We start from the raw sequence: 21,600 nt of genomic DNA on the forward strand, positions 1-21,600 counted from the left end.
TTTGTTTTGTTTTGTTTTTCGAGACAGGGTTTCTCTGTGTAGCCCTGGCTGTCCTGGAACTCACTCTGTAGACCAGGCTGGCCTCAAACTCAGAAATCCGCCTGCCTCTGCCTCCCAAATGCTAGGATTAGAGGCGTGTGCCACCACATCCACCGCCTTTGGAACTTTTTTTTTTAATCATTCTGAAAGGAGAGCCTGTGCCAATGTCATTGTTCCCTGTGTGCCCAGTGAGCCAGGGCTAGCAGTCAGCAGGCTGGACACTTCCCTCCAGGGGGCCGCACAGTGTGAGGTTTGCAGGACAGATTTTGTCCCTTAGCACAAGGCTTGGCAAGAGGTTTACTCACGGGGCAGTGTCTGCCATCGTTGCAGCTTTCTCCGATGAGTAATATTCCTCTATGTGGATGGATCCTGCTTTATGTATCCTCGCAGCGGGTGATACATTCTAAGAACAAGGATCACATGAACCTCGGCACAGTGACACAGTGACTGTTCATCTGGTAATAGAGATGCTCTCCTAGTGACTTGTATGCACACCGAGCAGGGACCCTGTGCATCCAGTCAGGGTGGATTCGCTTTTGCCTCTTCTGGACAGTCTCGCTTTTCTGTTCTTTATTGCATTTTCTTTCTTTATTTTTGTTTATGTTGGGCACGGTGGAGGAGGTCAGAGGGCAAACTGGTGGGAATCTGTTCTTGACTTCCACCATGTGACCTCTGGGAATTGAACTCAGGTCTTCAGCCTTGGCAGCAAGTGCCTTTATGAGCTGAGCCCTCTTGCCTGCCCTGCTTTTGTGTTTCAAAAAATGAAAGACAATAGAGTTACTGGGTCATATAGATATTCTGTTTCAAAAAGGCTGCTTTTTGAAAGTGGCCTTGCTGTTTTGCTGTACCTCTGGAGGGGGTCTGAGGTCGCTTCTCCTAGCATCTTCCTAAGTGGGCTGTTCTCTGGCTTCTGAGCACTGTGGTCCCTGCACCTCTTAGGTGTCGCGCCCGCTCTCGACCAGCAAGAACGACGCGACCACCAGTCCTTCTAACAGCAGTCCTGATTCTTCTTGTTTATATCTCCCCCGAACCCTGGGCCTCTCACTCCTTTTATACTCTCTCTCATCCACGCACCGCAGGCCACGCCCCCTCGCCAGTCACGAGGCTTCAGCTAATCAGGGCAGCAGGGGCAAATCTCCACCAAATTGGATTCACCTGTATCCTGGTACACCTGCACAGCACTCAAGATGTTTGTGTCTTATATGAGGAAGTCAGGTGCAAGTCATATGACTTAGCTGCAGTCCCTGGCGCCTTTGGGACTGCCGCCACACCCGCTCCCCACACTTAGGTGTCTATGGGGTGGCACAGTGGACAAGATACAAAGCTTGGTGACGATGGACAAGAACTTGTCCCTTGAGGGGCTGCTTCAAAAGCCTAGCACATGTAGGTGCTCAGTTGAAGGAGCCAGGCCGTCTGGGGAGCTGGGACTGCAGAGCCATATCTTGAGAGCAAGAGGGGAGAGTGGGGGGTGGGGGGAGATCTGGCCATGGGCCACCTGCGGTGACCAGGACCCTGTGCTTCCATTCTCAAGGCCCCCTGCCCTGTGTCAGGGTCTGCAGATGGGAAGCTGAGGCTCAGGTGGACAGCTCACTGAGAAGGGAGGCTCTTACTGTACCCTCCGGGTCAGGTCTCCTGACCCTTTGAGGTCAATGTTATTAAGCATACATAAGCAAACCAAAGGAAACTGTGGCTCAGAGAGGTCGGCTTTCTACCTAGGTCTGTCCAGCTGCAGAAAGCCAGTGCTGGGGTTTGGCCCCTGCTTGGTCTAGCTTGGGTCCCTGATCCTTTTGGATGATCTAGGTGGCTTCCAGGAATCAGGATGGAGGTGGCTGGGGACAAGTATGTTGCTTCCTAGGCAGGCACTGAGCGCTCTGCCTTGTCAGACCTCCCTTGGTGTCTTCTGTGAATCCTTCTGGATGTGTCATGTTCTACCTGGACATGGGGATGGTGGCTCCTGAGGCCTCTGCTGCTCAGAGCATCCAGAGTCCCCTGAAATAAAGCAGCTCTCCTGTGGGAAGACAGACTGGGGAAGGATGGGACCTGAGGCCCTAGCATGTGAACGCACATTAGGTAAATAACCTAGCAGGCCAATGTACAGTAGGGAGCTCGTGGGGTTCCGCTGATGTTGGTTTTGTATCTTAGTCCTATTGCTGGGAGACCCAAGGCCAGTTGCTTTACCTCTCTGAGCTCTGGTTCCCGTGAGTAGAATTAGCCCCTGCCAGCGAGGTTTGTGAAGAGAATCCAGACTGTGTGCATCCAAAGATCCAGGCCCATGGTGAGTGCTCCCTGTTGGGAGCACTAACTGTTCTTCACAGTGAGGGATGGAATGTCTCAGATAGCCTTCTGAAAAATGCCCAGGGGATACACCATAATACAGCTTGGGGCCTGTGTGCACTCTTGGAGGCTCAGGGATTCAGTCAGGGGTTCAAGTCCTACTGGGACACACTGGTGGTCAGAAGTCTTAGCGTCTGTATCCGTAAGTGAGAAGAGCCTGGAACCCAACATGGTCAAGGAAACCTAGCAGAGCTCACTGAGGCCCGAGGCCAGGAGCTGGGGTGTCACGTGGGAGGAGGACTCTGCAGAGGCTGGAGGACCCAGGCCTCCATGGGTGCTCCTCCATTGCACAACTCATGGCTGGGCATCAAGGAGCAGTGTGTCAGGGTGGTCCCAAAGGTGACCCAGATGAGAGCAGGTGGCTGGCACAGTGGGAGTTGTCTCAGCCTGGGCTGAGGAGTGCCCTAGCTTACCAGGGCTGGTCATTGTCTTTCATCTAAACACAGGAGACATAATGTGTGCTGTGGAGCCGCTGCCTGTATCTCATACCTGGATGGGTGGCACACAGTCTGGATTCTCTTCACAAATCTCGATGGCAGGGGCTAATTCCACTCACAGGAACCAGCGCTCAGAGGGTGCCTGTTTGCAGGACCATCATGATGAGGGTGATGGCCAGGGTGGGAGAGGTGGCAGCCAGGTTGGCCAGCAGGTGGGGGGAGGTCCTTAGGAAGCACGCACAGGGTCAAAAACGGAGAGCCAGTGCTTAAAGCCCTTGCCAAGTGCTAGTAACCAGAGACCAGCTCAGAGAGCCAGCCTGCCTCTTCGGCTCTCTGAAATGTGACTTGAGGATGTCACTTTTGTAGTGGGCTCTGCTGGGCTGGCTCCACGCCATGTATGTTTAATAGTGTCCCTTTGGAACTTGATGGTGAGGGTATTAACTGCCGACAGTCCTAGGCCCAGCCTCCATTATGATGCCCCAGAGAGGTCATACTGCTTTTGTTTTGTCTGGAAGGGCAGACTGACAGAGTTGGTGTCCAGCCAGGGCCATTCAGGCATTGAGGGACAGAAGTACCCGGCAGTCACTTTAGCGACCCAGCTGTCCCTCTCTGGCAGTCAATGGGCAACTTTTCCCTTATTCTGGAATATTCTTTCAAAACAACTTTTTTTTTTTTTAAAAAAAAATCTTCTGAGATACATTCAGGCCTTTTAGGGACCAAATTAGGCAGCATGGGTGTGTGAGAATACATTATTGACAGCTATATACTAGTCCATGTACAGTAACTTATTTAGTAGTTCCTTATTGTTGGGAAGAACATTGTTTCCAGTTCCCCTTCTTATTCAGAGCACTGCCCTGGGGCTCTGTTCTTGAGGCCCCACTGATGTTTCTTTTGCACTTGGAGGAGGAGGAGGAGGAGGAGGAGGAAGATGAGGAGGAGGAGGAAGAGGAGGAGGAAGATGAGGAGGAGGAGGAGGAGGAGGAAGAGGAGGAGGAAGATGAGGAGGAGTCTTGTTTGGAAGTGGGGAGGAGCTCACATGACCTGTGCACTGTTGGCCTGGGGTAGGCATTAGTACCACTGTACAGATAGAGATTTGGGGGTCAGCAGCAAGCTGGGGAAGGTGATAAAGGGAGGTTTTGCTGACACCCCCACCCCACCCCCATCCTCCGGCACACAGCTGGGGAGGGGTGCAGCCGCTCTCTTGATTTCCTTTGCAGAGAAGTTGGGCTGGCTGGGATGTGCTAGGTGGGGGTGAAGGGTGGGGAGTGGGGTTTGTGGGGGTTAGGTGGGTTTTGGGGGTAGGGTAGGGGTGGGGAATGGGGGTGGGGATGAGGGTTGGGGAGGGGTAGGTGGGGGTACATTTTCTGAACTCAGCGCTGCTCTGTGGGGGGTGGGGTGGGGTGGGATAGAGGGGGAGCTGGGGAGGAGGACTGGGGAGGGGTAGGACTGAGGTTATCCATGCTGTCATTGTCACCCTGGCCATCCTTCTGCCCAGAGCCTGGCCACAGCCCACATTCCTGCAGAGAGGCTCTGGGTCTCCCTGGTGGAGCTGGTGACACGTGTTCTCACAGGGCTGAGAGCCTTTGGGGATGGAGCCCACAGGGACCCTGGGGCTAATCTGGACTGCTCTCCTCCTTTCCTGCCCATCTCTGCATCTGTTGGGACAGGGACTTGAACACCGTGCTCTCTCAGGCCTAGTTTAGACTTGAAATTGAGATCTGGTGTGGGACTGCATGCTGTGGGGGCATCAGCCAGAGACGAGCCAGGAGCCACCATCCGCCTGGTGGCTCACACTCCTTACACTGCCTTACTGGATTCCCACAACAGCTCTGCGAAGCAGACGTTATTATTGCCACTATTTAGCCAAATATAGGCTCAGAGAGGTTATATAGCTTGCCCAGAGATACCCAGCAAATAGATAGAGCTTGACTTGAACTCACCGAGACTTTCCGAGCCTAATGGTGGGCTCTCAGCCCAGGTCACATTGTCTCTGGTCACCAGGACAGTGGAGCCCTAATCTGGCGACTTGGGGGAAGGAAGCTGGGGCAGAATTAATTACACTTGATTTTGTTCTAGCCTTTGCAGCATGATTAGCAGGGCTCTGGGCTCCTCGCCCCCGGCGGCTGACCTAATTTATGTGTCCGAATGCTTCTGCACCCAGTCTTCCTGCTCCAGCCTCTCTCTTCAGTCCTCTGTGTGGCTTAGGCAATGTTATCCAACCTCTCTGGGCATCAGCAGGCATTTCCTCTGCATCTGTCTCCTCCAGGAGAAGGCTGTGGCTTCTCTTCTATAATTGTGGAGAGATTAACGTTAACTGGTAATCAATCGCTACTCGCCGCTCCCACCCCCACCCCTCCCGTTCCTGCTTTGCACAGCGTGGCTACTCCTCCCAGTGCCGCAAGATCCCTGCTCTTACCATCTCATTTCACGGATGAGGAAGTGAGGGACCGGACTGCACTGCCCTGTCTCTCTACAAGGTGTGGAAGGAGGTGGCGAGCTTCTCTTGGGACTTGGTCGGTGGCTTAGAAAGGACTCTGAGTAAGGAATGTGTCTAAAAGATAGCTGTCAGTGGCTGCTCTGGACCGTGGGGACATGTCTAACTTGAGGCCTCATCTAGCTTGGTCCTGGGCAGGGAATCTGGGGAGATGGGGTAGCCGGCAGGAGGAAGCCTTCTGCCCAGGTACTGGGAAGCCCAGTGACACCCACAGCTCCATGACACTGGGGAGAGAGGTCTGTGGATGGGTGGGTGGGTGGGTGGTTAGGGGAGCTTGCTTACCATAGGGCCCACATCCCTGGACAGGAATCTGGGTGTCATTGAGGGCTGAGGCTGTGGGTCAGTTCCACATGAATGTGATAAGGAGAGGTGGAACATTGTAGCTGATCATGGGCATGTGAGATTGTGCTGTCCCGGGGGGGGGGGGGGGCGGTGGTGTGCATCTCTGTGAGTCTGGAGGTACCTGCTCCAGGAATGAGGGGCCTGTGTCAATGGGGGGCGGGGCAGGGTGTGCTGTGAAGCAGATTCAGTCAATGAGGTCAAGCTTGGTGAGTAGGTAGGTGCTGAATGCTGAGGTGGGTGTCAGGCAGGCCACATATGTAGGAACCCTGGATCCTGACTGAACATGGGGTTGGGTGGCCTGGAGCACTCAGAGAGACGGACTCTGGATGAGGGTGGTGCTCACACCTTGGTGTTGGCCAGCCTTGCTGTCTGGCTCTGTAGACTGAAGATAATGACCCTCCCTCCCAGGGGATAATGATGAGGGTGGTGGTGATGGTGGTGGTGGTGGCGGTGGTGACCTGATACCCAGGTCCCCAATGGCAGGAAGGAGGACATTCTGCTCGATGGATGTTTGCCTTGAGTTGGCCATGGCAGAAAACACGTCACGGATACTTCTTTCCCTCGTGGTGAGTGCTGGACCAGGGGTGCTGCCCTGATGTGCGAGTGTGAAGGGATCAACTTCGAGTTGTGATGTATGAGTGGAGCAGGCAATGGAACAAGAGTGCCACGTGGCCTAGGGGATGTGTAGGTGCACACGGCAGATCCATCTGTCCATGGAGGTGAGCCTTGGCACATGTGGCCCCGAGTCCGCTGAGGTTTGTGTGGAGCAGTTCATGAGTTTCCTAAGGTATGTGCACAGCTGGGACAAGACTGGGCTGGCACACACCATGGTAAGCTGTACTGGGCATGTGCATCAGGGTCTGTCAATGCCGCTTTTAACTGCGTCCATTGGGTTGTGTGTCTGCTAAGGTGTTAGTGTGAAGGAGCATGTGTGTGTGTGTGTGTGTGTGTGTGTGTGTGTGTGTGTGCACAGGTGTATATATGGGTATATTTGTGTATATGTGTGTGTATGTGTGTGTATGTGTGCTGGGATGTGTATACATGTATGTTTATGTATGTGTATACTTGGGTGTGTGTTCAAAGGACTGTGTATTTGTGTCTTGGGGGGTGGGTATGTGTGTGTCATGGGGGTGTGCTGAGATAGTTTGTGTAGGTGCACATTAGGCTGTATCTCCTCTCAGTCCCTTGCTGGGGCATGGGTGTCTGCAGGTTGCTCAGTCACAGGAGGTTGTAGACCACTTCAGTGGAGAGCCACAGAGAGGGTCAGACAAAGAGGCCAACGGGGCACTAGGACTCTATTCTTTAAGGGGGTGACAAAGACAGCTGTGCTCATCAAGTGTGAAGTCAGGCAAATGCAGATGCCATTCAGGGGTGAGGTACTGTCTCCCCCCACCATTTGTGACATTTAAGGCTTTCTTCACTGCCGCCTTGAAGGCTGTCCCCTGGGAGCCGAGCTACCAGCATCCCTAGTGTTCTGCAAGCCTCCTCCTCAGACCCACAGGGTGACCTCAGGGTGACTGGGCTATGGGCTACCCTTCTGCTCTGTCCAGGCATCTCTGGAGGAAGGATGTGTGGTGGAGGCATGGTGGGGAAATTGCTAAGGTTGCCTCTCCCCAGCAGCCTCTGATGAGTGAGACTAAATTGGGATGTAAGCCCCATCTCAAATGTTCTCACCTCCCCTTCTCCCCAGCCCTGCCTGCTCTGGCTTTACCCCTCTCCATCCCTCCTGTCCTCTGATCCTTCCCCATCTCCCTCTCTCACACACTCTCCAGCTCTGTGGGGAACTGCAGCTCCTGGTCCTTAGCATGGAGAATATGGTTGCCATGACAACCGTTGTCATGTCAATGGCTACTGAGCCAGGATGAATAGTATCTAGGTGAGTGCTACCTGAGTGGAGGCTGATGGGTTCATGAGAGGCTATATGCTCCTTTCTGAGCTCAGAGCTGCATGGAACTCCCCCCACCCTTCTCTCACACGCCCCCAAAAGCATGCCAGTCTGCTGCCTTCAATGGCTGCCTCTAGGTGAGCGTGTGTTGGTGCATGCCTGTGTCTCTAGCTGTGTCAATTGCAGGGTCTTTGTAGCTTTGGAGCTGTTTCTGGGTTTATACAAGCCCTTTTTGGGCCACTGAGGAGTCTTGAGTTCCCATTTTGGTTCCTGTGTTCACTCTTTTTTTTCCCCCAAAACAGAGTTTCTCTCTGTATCCCTGGCTGTCCTGGAACTCACTCTGTAGACCTGGCTGGCCTCGAACTCAGAAATCCACCTGCCCCTGTTTCCCAAATGCTGGGATTAAAGGCGTGCGCCACCACTGTCCAGCTCCTGTGTTCACTCTTCTTTTGGTTCCCTGGAATGACAGATCTCTTAGAATGTTCCTTTGAAGCAGAAGAGGAAGATAGAGGTCCCTGCTTAGTCCCCATCCTGCTGTGTGACATCGGGCTACTGGCTGGACAACAAGAGGGACAGATGCCCAAAGTCCCCACAGGATTCTAGCTTATAGAAGATGTGACTCTTGCAGCCCAGGACCTGGGAAGTGTGGGCTGGGCAGAGATGGGAGTTGGTGGGGGATGTCTACAAAGGGGGAAGACCCAGTGATTAGTCATGGGGGCAATTACACTAATTGTTCCACCCCGTGACTCACTGGTATAAAGTAAATACTGATTAATTCATTACTTCCAGACGTGCGTGCGTGTGTGTGTGTGTGTGTGTGTGTGTGTGTTGTATGAGGGGTATCTCTTGGCTCCCTGCCCTGGCTGGCTTGGCTGGGGCTCTGGAGCAGGTGCTGGGGGCTAGGGGCAGGAAGCCAGGACTAAGAGCCTCTCTTTGGCTCTGCATGAATTCTAGAAGGGTCTGTGAATGGCAGGGGTGTGAGATGCTGAATGTAAATCTAGTGCTGCACCAGTCTAGTTTCTCCTCTGTTCGTACGCCTTCCAAGGTTCCCCACTGCCAGCTGGGGCAGATGCCCAAGACACCCACCCACTGGCGAGGCACTGGGCCCTCTGTGAGCAGCCTGGTGACTTTGTAGCCACACCTCTGGCCATTCCAGATCCTAATTCCAAATCGTTCATCCTAAGCCTCCTCGGTGCAAGGAACCTTGCTAGACAGGGAGGGCAGCCGCCACCGTAGAACATCTTAGTGGATGGTGGATGGGAGCAGCCCCTAAACATTGGCACTTCAAAGCAAACTGCTCACGAGCTTCAGGCATCATGACTTGGGAGCATAGGATGCTTTTTTAAAAAAAAAGTAACACTGGAGGTGGCTTGGGAAGAAAGTGGTAGGCAGAGCGACCAGGGGTCGTGGAGGGTGCTGGGTGAACCTGCAGGGTAGGCAAGGCCAGCCCAAGAGAGGCAGCTGCATTGACCAACCCCAGGGTGTATCGGGTTTCCCTTGTCTAGGGTGCCTTTCTCTTTGGATTTTGGTTGTAAGACACAAATGCCCTAGGCTTCAAATCCTAATACCAGGAGCTTCCCCTCAAAGCCTGAGGGTGGGGACCACAGCCAGGGTAAGTCAGGTGGCTAGTCAAGGCTACTCGGCAGTCTTTGGGAGTCTACATCCCAGCCTTTAAGGGTCGTAGGGCTGGCTCCAAGTGTGGACTTTCCAGGGGGGCTGCACAGTTAGAGCTGAGAACACCAGCTCCAGGCTTCCCGGGTTCTGACGGAGAAGGGTTCTTAGGCCCGGGGAGCTAGATGCTTGGAGAAGCCAGCTGGAAGCAGAAGTACTATGGGGCTTGTGCCAATGCTGGGTGTGCATATACTGTGGGGTAGGCCAGGCGGGAGCTAACTTTCTGTTATGGGAAGAGCTCGGGCTGGCTCAGCAAGGACAGTCCCCTTCGCCTTTCCCTTCCCTTCCTTATTCTGCTATTTCTCTCCTGGGTTCTCAGCCTCCCTAGTACCCATGTCTGTCTTCTAGAATTATCTCTCTGCCTTTGCCAATTTTTGGTGTCATTTGGATTTCAAATCTCATTTCACTCCTAGCCCTCTGGGCACTGGAGCCTCAGTTTTCTCATCTGTGAGTTGGGCTGGTGACTGCCGCCTAAAGTCATTTACCTTGAGACCCCAGTGGGATCCTGTCTGTGAGTACTGATCACACGGAGGTGATGGTGGACCTGTGTTGAATCTGCAGTGCACCAGGGCAATCTCAGGATAGTGAGGGAGCCATTTTTATTTGTTTACCAAGTGCACAAATGTTCAAACTCATCCAGGGTGCAAATAACCTTTCTTGGTTTCAAACTCAGCACTGCATGCTCTGAGCCTATTCTCCTGTGTGGGGGTTCTCATGGCTGGGGCTGGGGGGTCGGCAGCTGGTGGTCTCTAGTGGCAGCTTGCAGGTAAGGGAGAGCTTTTCTACCATGGCCTTGGGTAGGTGGGAAGTGGCCATCCACCAACACCCAGCTCTCTTGTAGCACATATTGGCCACTCTGCCCACGAGTGCGCCTGTTGTCTCTTGGGCCTGTATGGGCCAATACCTTGGGTACCTAGCCCTGTGTGTGTCTGCACCCCTCCCAGGCTCAACGCTGGCGCAATGAGAACTTCGAGAGGCCGGTGGATCTTGAGGGCTCAGGGGATGACGACTCGTTTCCTGATGATGAACTAGACGACCTCTACTCGGGGTCAGGCTCTGGCTGTAAGTAGTCCCCAGGTCTCCCTGCCCATCTCTGATATCTAGCACCAACCCAGGAGCCTTTAAGGTCACTTGAATGAGTCTTGCCACTGTATGGAGATCAAGACCTCAAGGAGGAGGGGGGCAGAGCAGCTTTCTGATAGGGAGAAGACTAGGGAAGCCTTCAGAGCCCAGGACTCTTGTCCCTGTGTCTGCATGTGCAGTATGGACCTGTGTCCAGCCCCGTGGCTCCTGCCTCGTGGTTTCTGCCCCGTGGCTCCTGCCCCGAGGCTCCTGCTCCATGGCTCCTGCCCCGTGGCTCCTTCCCTGTGGCTCCTGCCCCGTGGCTCCTGCCCCGTGGCTTGTTGAATAAACATAAGCCACTCAGTGTTCCCAGCTCGGCACCCATTACGTTTGAAAGGCCGTGGGATGTCCTCATCAGGGATGCCCTTTTTGGTCCCATCTGGAGCAGGTGACCCTTTGGGTCCATCAATAGTGGGGAAGCTGAGGTTGAGGTAGGGCTACAATGGGCTTCAGGGGCCTGGGATTGGGTTGCTGGCTCTGTCTTTAGTCGACTGTGGGCCAGGCAGGGTGACAGTAGATGTAGCAACTCCAGCAGGGCCTTGTGACCAGGCAGCTGAATGACTTCTGACCCCCTTGCCACTCCCATATTCCTATCTACTGAGGAGTTAACCTTCCTCCCAAAGGCTCTGGGAGGTGGGCACAGGCAGTCAGTGTGGTCATGAAGCTGCTAACTGAGGGAGCGCGCTGAGATGGACCCAGCCTGGGGATGGATGTGTGACCACTGTTCCAGGCTCCTGCTCCTTCCTGAGCCGCCTGACTTAGCTCTGCCGCTAGTCTCCCTCCAACTCTGCTTTAAGCCTCTCCCTCAGGAAACTGGTGCCCTCCTCTAAAATGTCACTGTTCTCAGGAGGCAGAGGCAGAGGCAGGCGGATTTCTGAGTTCAAGGCCAGCCTGGTCGACAAAGTGAGTTCCAGGACAGCCAGGGCTACACAGAGAAACCTTGTCTTGAAAAAACAAACAAACAAAAACCCCCAAAACAAACAAAAACCAACCAACCAAACAAAAATGTCACTGTTTCCTTCTCTCGACCCTCCCTGGCCATGGCCTCTCCTCACATCTCCTAACTCCCTCATCTCGTCCCCTCCAAGCCCCTCATCTTACCCCTTCTTGAGTTGTGCCCGTGGCCTGGGAAGGGCTCTGCAAGAAGGCCTCATCCCCTCTGGTGATCTGCTCACGTGTGGAAGGTGGAGTGGCTCAGGGTCTCTGCTGCCATGACTTTGTGTGAGGCATGTCCTTGGGTCTGGCCCTTCTCACGGGGCCAGGCCTCGTTCCCCTGTAACCCTGAATGGATGGATTCCAGACAGAGGCTTCGGTCAGCAGTTGCTAGGCCTCAGGTTGGCAGAGTCAGGACAGGCTGCCTGGAAATTGTGGCCCCCTCGAGGATTTTGGCTAGGCACGGGCTAGCATCTGCTCAAACCTCTTCCTTTCTGTCTTGTTTTCCTGGGGAAATTGCTTGTGTGTGTGGGGGGGGGTGTCCTGCTGGGAAGGCAATGCCTGCCTGGGGACCTGGGGGTGAGGAACACCCACTCCCCAGAGCTTTCCTTTCCCCACCTCCCCAGACTTCGAGCAGGAGTCCGGCCTTGAGACGGCCATGCGGTTCATCCCTGATATGGCCCTGGCTGCGCCCACTGCACCTGCCATGCTACCCACAACCGTTATCCAGCCCGTGGACACCCCATTTGAGGAACTCCTTTCTGAGCACCCCAGCCCTGAACCAGTCACCAGTCCCCCGCTGGTGACAGAGGTGACAGAGGTCGTAGAAGAGTCCAGCCAGAAAGCTACCACCATCTCTACCACCACATCTACCACCGCGGCCACCACCACAGGGGCCCCAACTATGGCCACAGCACCTGCCACAGCAGCCACCACTGCCCCTAGCACTCCCGAGGCGCCCCCTGCCACGGCTACCGTGGCTGACGTAAGGACCACCGGCATACAGGGGATGCTGCCTCTTCCCCTGACCACAGCTGCCACAGCCAAGATCACTACCCCAGCAGCACCCTCACCACCCACTACTGTGGCTACCTTGGACACAGAGGCCCCGACACCTAGGCTGGTCAACACAGCTACCTCGAGGCCACGAGCCCTTCCTCGGCCAGTCACCACCCAGGAGCCTGATGTTGCTGAGAGGAGTACCCTGCCGTTGGGGACCACGGCTCCTGGACCCACGGAGATGGCTCAGGTGAGGACAGTGGGTGAGGGGTTAGCGTGGGCAGAGATGGGTTGGGCAGGGACCAGGAGGTACCAGGGGTGAAGTAGGCAAGGTGGGCCTAGTGTGTGTGCTGAGTGGGAGCCTCTGGATGGGGTTGGGGGAGGTCAGAGAGCCAGGCCAGCTGAGTAAAGGCTGTTATTGAGCCAAGGCACCAATTAGGTGGATTTGTGGGGCGCAATTGGGGAGTGGTGGGTGTGCCTAACTGGGAATTCATGTCCTGAGCAACATTAAAAGATTGTCAGCCAACTAGGTGTGGTAGCACACAATTTTAATCCCAGCACTTTAAAGGCAGAGGCGGGCAGATCTCTATGAGTTTGAGGACAGCCTGATCTACAGCATGAGTTCCAGGATGGCCAGAGCTAGACCCTGTCTCAGGAAAACAAAGAAAAGAAAGAGTAAATAAGTGGCTGTCCGCCTGGATTTAAGCCACCTGCCATCCTTTTTCTCTTTCGTCTTAAGACATTAGTAGGTGGTTGGTGCTTTCTGTGTCTTCATTTCTTTACCTGTGAAGGGAAGACCAGAGAAGGTACACACACTGGTAATCTTATCACTGGGGAAACTGAGGCAGGAGGATTGCTGCAAGTTCAGTTCAGCCTGGGCTATGCAGTAAGACTGTTTCAAAGAGAGAGGCAGAGACAGAGAGACAGGGAGAGAGGCCTGGTGTGGTCTGTACATGGTCTTTCCTGACCATTTAGTTCTTAGAATTCTGGAACAGTCCACAAGCCAGCTGCTCCGTGGTTGTCATCGTCATGGCCTGAGGGTGACTAAGTGGGTGCTGTGGGGAGACACCTGGCTGCAGCCATTGTAGGGCATTCTCCCTGAATACTTCTCCAGCCCCGCCCCTCCCCATTCTGCTGACTGATCACCTCTTTTTTCATGTGAGGCAGAGGAAGCCATGTTTCTAGGTTCCTTGGGTAGTAGTTGAATCAGGATTCAAACACTGGCTGGCTGGGGCCCCTTGAGCTTAGGCTCCTAAGGGTGGGGGCCCCTGAAGCTTGGGGGTTTCTGAAGTTAGGGGGCCCTTGAGCTGGAGCCAGGGTTAAGCTAGGTAGGGCACGGGGATTGAAGGAGAGACCGTGATGAGGGTGGAGGGACTCCAGGGGACTGCAGCCTGGCCTGTGCCTTGCACCATGAATGTGCACAGGAAAGCCAGGGTGGTGGCACATGCTTGAGATTCCAGCACCTTCCAGGTAGAGGCAGGAGGATTAGAAGTTTAAAGTTGTCCTCCCTTATGTAGTCAGTTCTAGGTCAGCCTGGGCTACATGAGACCCTGGCTGGAAAAACTATTTTTCGAGCACCAAACTGAAAGGGGACACAATGACTATCAAGACCCTCAAAGCAGCGGGCCTTCAACCTCGCAGGGACCTTAGAGCCTAGGAGTGGACTTTGGAGTCCTGCAGACCCTCTCTGGCCCCAGCCAGTCCCATAAGGCTTGTGCCCAGGCCCTTCCCTCAGAGAGGGAGCCTTGCGGGAAGGAGGAACAATGGCAGGGTGTGGCCCAGAAGCAGAAACAGAAGCAGGTGTCGAAGGTTTGGGGCCTGGCCTTGCCATACTCAGGCCCACCCTTGCCTCTCTGTCATGAAGCAGCTGTGTACACCACCTCTCAGCAGCTCCCATGGCCTCACTTAAGTCCCTCAGCTCAGCTGCTCTCCCCTCTGCAGTGGGGAGCCATAAGTGTATGGTCACTGGGTTGGTTTGGGGATATCAGCTCACAGACCGGTCTCCAGGTGAAGGGACATACTCGTGTAGTATACATGAGGACAGAGCCAGGCCTAGCAGGCCCCAGACAAACCCCTGCTCCTGGACAGGAATCGACCAAGATTGTTCTAAGGCAGCTGGAGAGGAAGTCATGGGGACAGGATGGGGACAGGATGTCGTCAGGATGAGAATAGCAATACAAGGTCCAGTAATTGGAAGTGCAGACTGGAATCAGAGAGGTCTAGACTTTAGTTCTGCTTCTACCATGTATTAGCTGGGTGTCCTCGAGAAAGTCACATAACCTCTCTGGGCTTGTTTACAGCTCTGTAAATTGGGGATACTAACCCCTTCTTTGCAGAGACTGTGCTGGCCCCACCTGGTGTAGGCTTGTGTGTATGGCGTACCTAACCCCAAGTCATACTACCGTTTTTGCAGACCCCAACTCCAGAGTCCCTTCTGACCACCATCCAGGATGAGCCAGAGGTGCCAGTAAGTGGGGGGCCCAGCGGGGACTTTGAGCTTCAAGAAGAGACCACGCAGCCGGACACGGCCAATGAGGTGGTGGCTGTGGAAGGAGCCGCGGCCAAGCCGTCACCTCCACTGGGGACACTGCCCAAGGGTGCCCGCCCAGGCCCTGGCCTCCACGACAATGCCATCGATTCGGGCAGCTCGGCCGCCCAGCTCCCTCAGAAGAGCATACTGGAGCGGAAGGAGGTGCTCGTAGGTGAGGGCAGGCTCCAGGCCTGGGGCAAGGCAGGGTGTGAGGTGCCTCCCCTGCTCCCCGCTCTTCATTTTGTGTTCTTCTCTCTCTAGAACTTTCTTTATGCCCTCTGACCCCTCCATACTTAGGAGCCTTGCTTTCTTGGGGGTCACCCCAGTTGACCCTGTGGGACCTTTCTTCCTAGGTGCTAATCTCCGACCTGTCTTCTGGCCTGACCTTTAACCCAGCCTTTACCCAAGACCTTGAAGGCTTTACCCTGGTGGGACTTGGGATCCAACTGGCTCTCCTATCGAGGTTCCCATCTCCTCTTGGAGACAGCGGGTGGTGGTCTGGCAGTGTGGGGGAGGGGCCTTCCCTTCCTAATAGTTTTGAGGAAGTGAGGCACCTGATGTTTGATACTGACAAGGACCAGGTCACCTGCCTCTATCCTAGGGATGCAAAGTCATTGCTGAGCCATTGGAAAGGACTTGGGGACTGTAGGTGATACCAGCGCTGTCCTTACTGGTATTCTGTCTCTGACTCCAGGCCCAGGAGGATGCCTAGCCTGCTAACACCCAACCTTTTAATTAATTAATTAATTAATTAATATTTATATACATATATATGTGTATGTTTAGTTTTTTATATGCTTCTGTTCATTTCTTTCTTTTTTTAATTAGGTATTTTCTTCATTTACATTTCAAATGCTATCCCAAACGTCCCCCCAGATCCTCCCCCTGCCACTCCCCTATCCACCCACTCCCACTTCTTGGCCCTGGCATTCCCCTGTACTGAGGCATATAAAGTTTGCAAGACCAATGGGCCTCTCTTTCCAATGATGGCAGACTAGGCCATCTTCTGCTACATATGCAGCTAGAGACACGAGCTCCAGGGGTACTGGTTAGTTCACATTGTTGTTCCACCTATAGGGTTGCAGACCCCTTTAGCTCCTTGGCACCCCAACCTTTTAAGCTGCCTCTGGGTCTTGACCTCTGTCTCTTTCTCCACAGCCGTGATCGTGGGTGGGGTGGTGGGCGCCCTCTTCGCTGCCTTCCTGGTCACGCTGCTCATCTACCGCATGAAGAAGAAGGACGAAGGCAGCTACACCTTGGAAGAACCCAAGCAGGCAAGCGTCACGTACCAGAAACCTGACAAGCAGGAGGAGTTCTACGCTTAGCAGAGCCACAGTGCCTCCTGCAGCCTCCACTCCGCCTCGCCCAGTCCCTGGCCCCAGCAGCAGCCCAGGCCTGATCCTGGGCCTGGGCCTGGGCCTGGGATGGAGCCTGGCCCTGCTTCTTTCTGCTCAGGCTGCTAGCGTAACACAGACTGTCCTAAGGAGCAGAGGTGCTGCCATCTGCCCCAGACTGTGTCCTTATGACCCCTTCTTTGGTCCCATTCCCTCCAGCCCGGGGCTTCAGGACCTTGTGTCCCATGGACAAGAGGAAGGAAGCCCTGGGTTGCTGGTTGAAACAGGGGCAGGGGCAGGGTTAAGATGGCCCACAGTGCTTGCTGATGTCCTCTTCTTGCTCCAGAGGCCACCATGCTGGCTTCTAGAACCAATAATACATGGTACATCTAGCCCTCCAATTCAAAATCACCCAGATGCTGTGGCCTCGAGCTGCTGTCCCAAGGCCTCTCTCTTGACAGGAGGGTGCCCTTTGTCACCAGCCTGAGCTCATGATGGGGTCACCGCCCCCTCCCCCTGCCAAATGCACAGGTCCCCAGGCTGCACCTCTTCCTGCATTGCCTCCCAGGGAAAGGGCTTCCTTCAGTGTACAGGGCAGCCAGTGGTAAGTGAGGCCAGTCTAGCATCCCTCCTGAGAGGGGATGCCACATAGCCTCCGTCAACCACTACTAGAATCCTAAAATGCATTCACACAGGAGACAAAAACATACCCAGTCCTGACCACCCAGCCAGCGAGACATCACACAGATGCACCACCTTCACGCAGTGCTCAGCCATCCTGATGCTTCTGCTACATCGTAGGCCACTGTCATTGTCACCAGTGGCGACCACACCACCTTCCTCCCAATCTATTCTCTTTACACACATTGGTCCTGCATCTGGCTCCTCTAACCATCCAGGTCACTGAGGAAGGCAGGACCGAGTTGTAGGCATCAGCCCATATTGGGTCCCCCAGAGTCACTCTATTCCACTTGGTCCCCACCATGACACCTATACCAGCCACACTGATGCTGATCCCAGCTGACGTCAGTCACAAGCCCACACAGTTAATGCAGGCTCTCCCTCCCCCACTGTGGCTCATAGAGAAGTTTGGGGCTAGCCTCCACCAGCCAAGTTTGAAGCAAGAAGGGAGCTAGGGCCTCCCAGGACCAAGGCGCTGTGTGGGTTGTCCCTGGTCTCCATGTATCTCCTTTCTGCTCTGAGCCAGGAGCTGTCTCTGCCTCCCAGGACACGTGTCTCCAAAGTGCCTGTGAGGGTGGGCTCCGCCCAGGCCCTCTGTGTCCCCTGCCCTGCCCTGGCCTGGTGAGGCCAACCTCAGGCCTACCTACCCTGGGTCCTTTCTGTGGACACAACTGACCAGGCAACTTGGCAGTTCTGGCTATATCCAGATGAACCCATAGCCCACCAGGCTCATCCCAATGCTATAGGCTCTGAGAATCATTGATGGGGACAAGGGTGTCACAGGCCTCAAGTCTACCATCCTGTCTCTGTTATCCTTAGAAGTGGGGCTATTTCAGAGGTATTTAAAATGTGGGGGGTCACCATTCTCTTTGTGAAAGGGCCATGCCGAAGGAGCTCTCAGCACCAAAGGGACACAGCTTGGGTAGTGACTGGCCGGCACCCCTCCACCATCTCTCACATGTCCCAGGTTCAGTCAGGTGACCACATGGTTTCTTTCTGTTTCATTTTAAAGAATCCCTGACAGCAGAGTTGGGCAGACTGAAGAACCACATCTGGGTAATGGACAGGATCTAGGCAGTTGGCACAGCTTGTCTTTCTGGGGTGGGGGTGGAGGGGGTGTCCCCCTGTCAGGCTCTGTTCTGTCTTCCAGACCTCCATGACTCCCTTGATGGGACTTTAGAGTTTTGTAAGCCAGTCGGCCTGGTCTTTAAGTGGGGGGGAAGGAATGAGAGGCGTCCTAAACCCATGAGATGTGGAGGAGGGAGCTTGGCCAAGATCTTCCCTGCAGCAGGGGCTGGGTAGGGCGTAGAGGAGAGCCAGTGTCCCAGACCCTCCCACTCCTCCCTGGTAAGCTGCAGTCTTGGGGACTAGAGCTTTGGAAAGAGAGGCTCAGCAGCTGGGCGAGGCAACCTCCAGGTACTCAGCCCAAGGGGACACCACGACCAGGGCAGGAGGCCCCAGCTTCTGTGTTGGGCTAGGGTTCACTTCTCACATCTCAGGGTGGCTCTGGCCCTGGGGCTATGGGTTTGGCATCCTGATACCAGCATCCTTAATGTGTCAGCATCTGAGAGAAGAGGCAGTGGGTCTTAAGTATGGGGTCCGGGCTCCAAGGCCAACGCCTAGGCTTCATGGCCATGGCGTTTGACCTGAAGGTTAATGGTGTGAGCAGCCCAGATAAACTGGGCTAGCCTGGTGAGGCCAGGACGATTTAAGAGAACTCAGTTCCAAGGGTGAACTGAATTCTTCCTAGTGCAATGTGGGTGCGGGGTTCCCACCCTGCCCCAGAAACAGTGCGGTACATACAGAGCCTGTCCAAAGGAGTCCAGAGACACCTCAGTGCTCCTGGGAAGGTATTCAGGACACCGGCTTGCCTGGAGACACAATGCATTCTGAATCAGAGGTGGTGATGTGTCCTGGACTTCTCTGGGCCCTGGTTTCCCTAGAGAGTAAGACATGCTGGGGCCAGAGCACTGAAGAGCTAAGCTTCATCTCTCTTGGGGGCCAGACTAGGGACTCTATGTGTAAGGTTGATTCTCCTTGATTGCCAGAGGCATGTGGGTGACAGCCAGGACTGGCTGAGCAGATCTGCAGCAAGAGCTTAGGATGCTGGGGCCAGACCCCCTGGGCTTGGCTTAGCTACTCATCAGGCCTCCTGGCTGGGGCTCGAGCTTCAGAGAGCAGAGCCAACGCTGCTCTCAGGGCAGTTGTGGCTCCCTGGGCTGTCCTGGCTTTCTCCTGGGATGTGCCTCCCAGCCTTGGTGTCTGTAAATAGAAGCCCACACTGTACAGATCTACAGAGAGGCCCAAACTGGGCTCTGGTGTCACCATCTGAGGGGCTGATGGCCTGGCTTCCCCCAGGTGCCCTGTGGGTGCTTGGGTATGCCTGGCCCCGGCGTGGTGAATGCATGTAAATACTTCGTAGACAGTGTGGCTCCAGAGAGCCCCCTGAGACAGTGTCCCCCCCACCTTACTGGTTCATCCTCTCTCCTGTACAGAGCCCTCCCAGCCCCTGGGCCACCAGGATCAGGGGTTACCTCCCTTCCCCAGACCTTTCCTACCCGTTCTCTCCCTATAACCTGTTTATTAACCAACCCTGTCCTGAGTTCATGGCCAAAACTTAAATAAGAGAAGGAGGAGAGGGTCAGATGGATAAAGATAAAGATACCAAGGCCTGGTCCATCCTTACCATGGGCGCTCGTACACCCCTGGCTTGGGAAGGACAGGGCTTGCTTTGTTTTGTTTTCTGTTAGTTTTTGTTTTTTAACATTTCCCTGTGCTGTGCCCATTTATAAGAGGAAATAAAATTAAGCTGAAAGATGTCGTGTGGTGGCCCACGTGTGATATGAGTAGGGGACTGGCTTGGGAGGGACAGCCCACACTCACCTTGCGTCCCAGCCACGGTCCCTCTGGGGAGATGGAGAATGACCCAGGGCAATAGGACAGCATCCACACGGGAACCTTGAGGTAACCGTGGTTGGTTGAAAGAGGTGAAATGGTGTATATGACTGTCTTAGTCAGGGTTTCTATTCCTGCACAAAACATCATGACCAAGAAGCAAGCTGGGAAGGAAAGGGTTTATTCAGCTTACATTTCCACATTGCTGTTCATCATCAAAGGAAGTCAGAACTGGAACTCACACAGGTCAGGAAGCAGGAGCTGATGCAGAGGCCATGGAGGGATGTTACTTACTGGCTTGCTTCCCCTGGCTTGCTCAGCCTGCTCTCTTATAGAACCCAAGACTACCAGCCCAGGGATGGCACCACCCACAAGGGTCCCTCCCTGCTTGATCACTAATTGAGAAAATGCCCCACAGCTGGATCTCATGGAGGCACTTCCCCAACTGAAGCTCCTTTCTCTGTGATAACTCCAGCCTGTGTCCAGTTGACACACAAAACCAGCCAGTCCAATGACTGTGTGCAGTTGGGCAGGGGCTTGCTGTTCATCCCCTCAGGGAGACTCCAGCTTCAGGCTGCAAAGAGAATCTTGCCCTAAAGGATATAGGAACTGGAGCCATGCACGAGGAGAGACTGTGCCCTTGGGGTCTGATATGTTCATTCTTGTTGGGTTTTGGTTTTGGTTTTTGGAGACAGGTCTCTCTGTGTAGCATTGGCTGTCCTGGAACTCACTCTGTAGACCAGGCTGGCTTTGAACACAGAGATCCCCCTGCCTCTGCCTCCCGAATGCTAGGGTTAAAGGCGTGTGCCACTAGTACTCGGCTGATGTGTTTATTCTTGTGTCCAGGTGGTGGCTTTTCCCAGCCTCAGGTTCTGGGCCTGGGTGCTCCAAATCTGATTCCCCCAACTGCACAGGGGGATGATCACGTGTCCCCTGTGGAGGGGGAAAGGGCTCCGTGAGGAACTCAGCATGGTGTTTTTGAAGACAGCATTGGGACAAGAGCAGGACCCGGAGACCTCACGTTTCTGTGGCCTGGATCACTCAGTGCGGGTGGGGCAAGGCTCCTCCTGGCTTCTCTGGGCACCAGAGCCAGGGAGCCCACTCAGTGCCTGTCCTAGGCTCTTCCCATCCGATGAAGGCTGCTGTGACACATTAGCTATTGTTCCTGCTCCTCTAGGGACACACAGAGGGCTGTTTGCCCCCAAGGCAGGGGATAGAGGGCAGGCATGGATGTCACAGTCACAGTCTGTCCTGCTCCCATGGGAACCTCCTCATGGTTCATGAGTATCCCCTTAGAAAATGGGGCACCATTTCTGGTAGGTTGGGTCCTGAAGCCTGGCCACCTAGAGATGCTCTGGCCCCTCTCTCCTGCCTCCCTCCCCACACTTCACTCTTTTCACTGAAGGTTCTCTAATGTCTCCTCTGCGCCTGGCCTGTGCTTGGACCTGGGAGCCAGGAGGGGCTGGGGAGATGGGTCAGCGGATAAAGCACTCCGTCACACAAGTGTGAGGACCGTGGTTCGAACCCTAGGAACTCATAAAGCCAGGTGTGGTAGCTCTTGTGTGTAGTCTCCACATTTATACAATGGAATGCACAGAGATGGAAGTCTCTGGATTCTTGCAGGTGAGCTAGCCTGGGATACTTAGTAGTGAACAAGGCACCCTGCCAAGCAAGACAAGGCAAGGAATACCACCTGTGGCATGACACATGCATGCCTGCACGCATGTGCACGCAGGCACGTGGGCACACACACACTCACTCACTCACTCACTCACTTACTCATTCACGTATACATGCATGCACATGAACACACACACCATAGTCAGTCAGACTGTGGGGCCACTAGTCTGGCAGGGAGTTTTTTTCTTCTCAGCTGTTGCCTCTGGGCTCCAAACCTCCCCACT

At 54.5% G+C, this 21,600-nt stretch overlaps 1 protein-coding gene across 4 annotated transcripts in view; it reads left to right on the forward strand.

Annotated features, from left to right (window-relative positions):
• Positions 1-19,620, forward strand: part of Sdc3 (syndecan 3) — a 33,782-nt gene extending 14,162 nt beyond the window's left edge. The window contains exons 1-6 of one of the 4 annotated variants that reach the window (XM_017320090.1): positions 5,249-5,287; positions 6,130-6,212; positions 10,147-10,264; positions 11,884-12,506; positions 14,670-14,958; positions 15,945-19,620. In XM_017320090.1, the coding sequence (XP_017175579.1) occupies positions 6,150-6,212; positions 10,147-10,264; positions 11,884-12,506; positions 14,670-14,958; positions 15,945-16,111 (1,260 nt within the window). In that variant the 5' untranslated portion in view covers positions 5,249-5,287; positions 6,130-6,149 and the 3' untranslated portion in view covers positions 16,112-19,620. Of the gene's footprint in view, positions 1-4,968; positions 5,288-5,871; positions 6,213-10,146; positions 10,265-11,883; positions 12,507-14,669; positions 14,959-15,944 lie in introns of those variants that run through there. The other 3 variants (XM_017320091.2, XM_006538688.4, NM_011520.3) reach the window with 3 other exon arrangements.
• The last annotated feature ends 1,980 nt before the right edge of the window (positions 19,621-21,600 follow it).

This window comes from Mus musculus, chromosome 4 (genome assembly GCF_000001635.26).
Source record: "Mus musculus strain C57BL/6J chromosome 4, GRCm38.p6 C57BL/6J".
Lineage (NCBI taxonomy): Eukaryota > Metazoa > Chordata > Mammalia > Rodentia > Muridae > Mus > Mus musculus.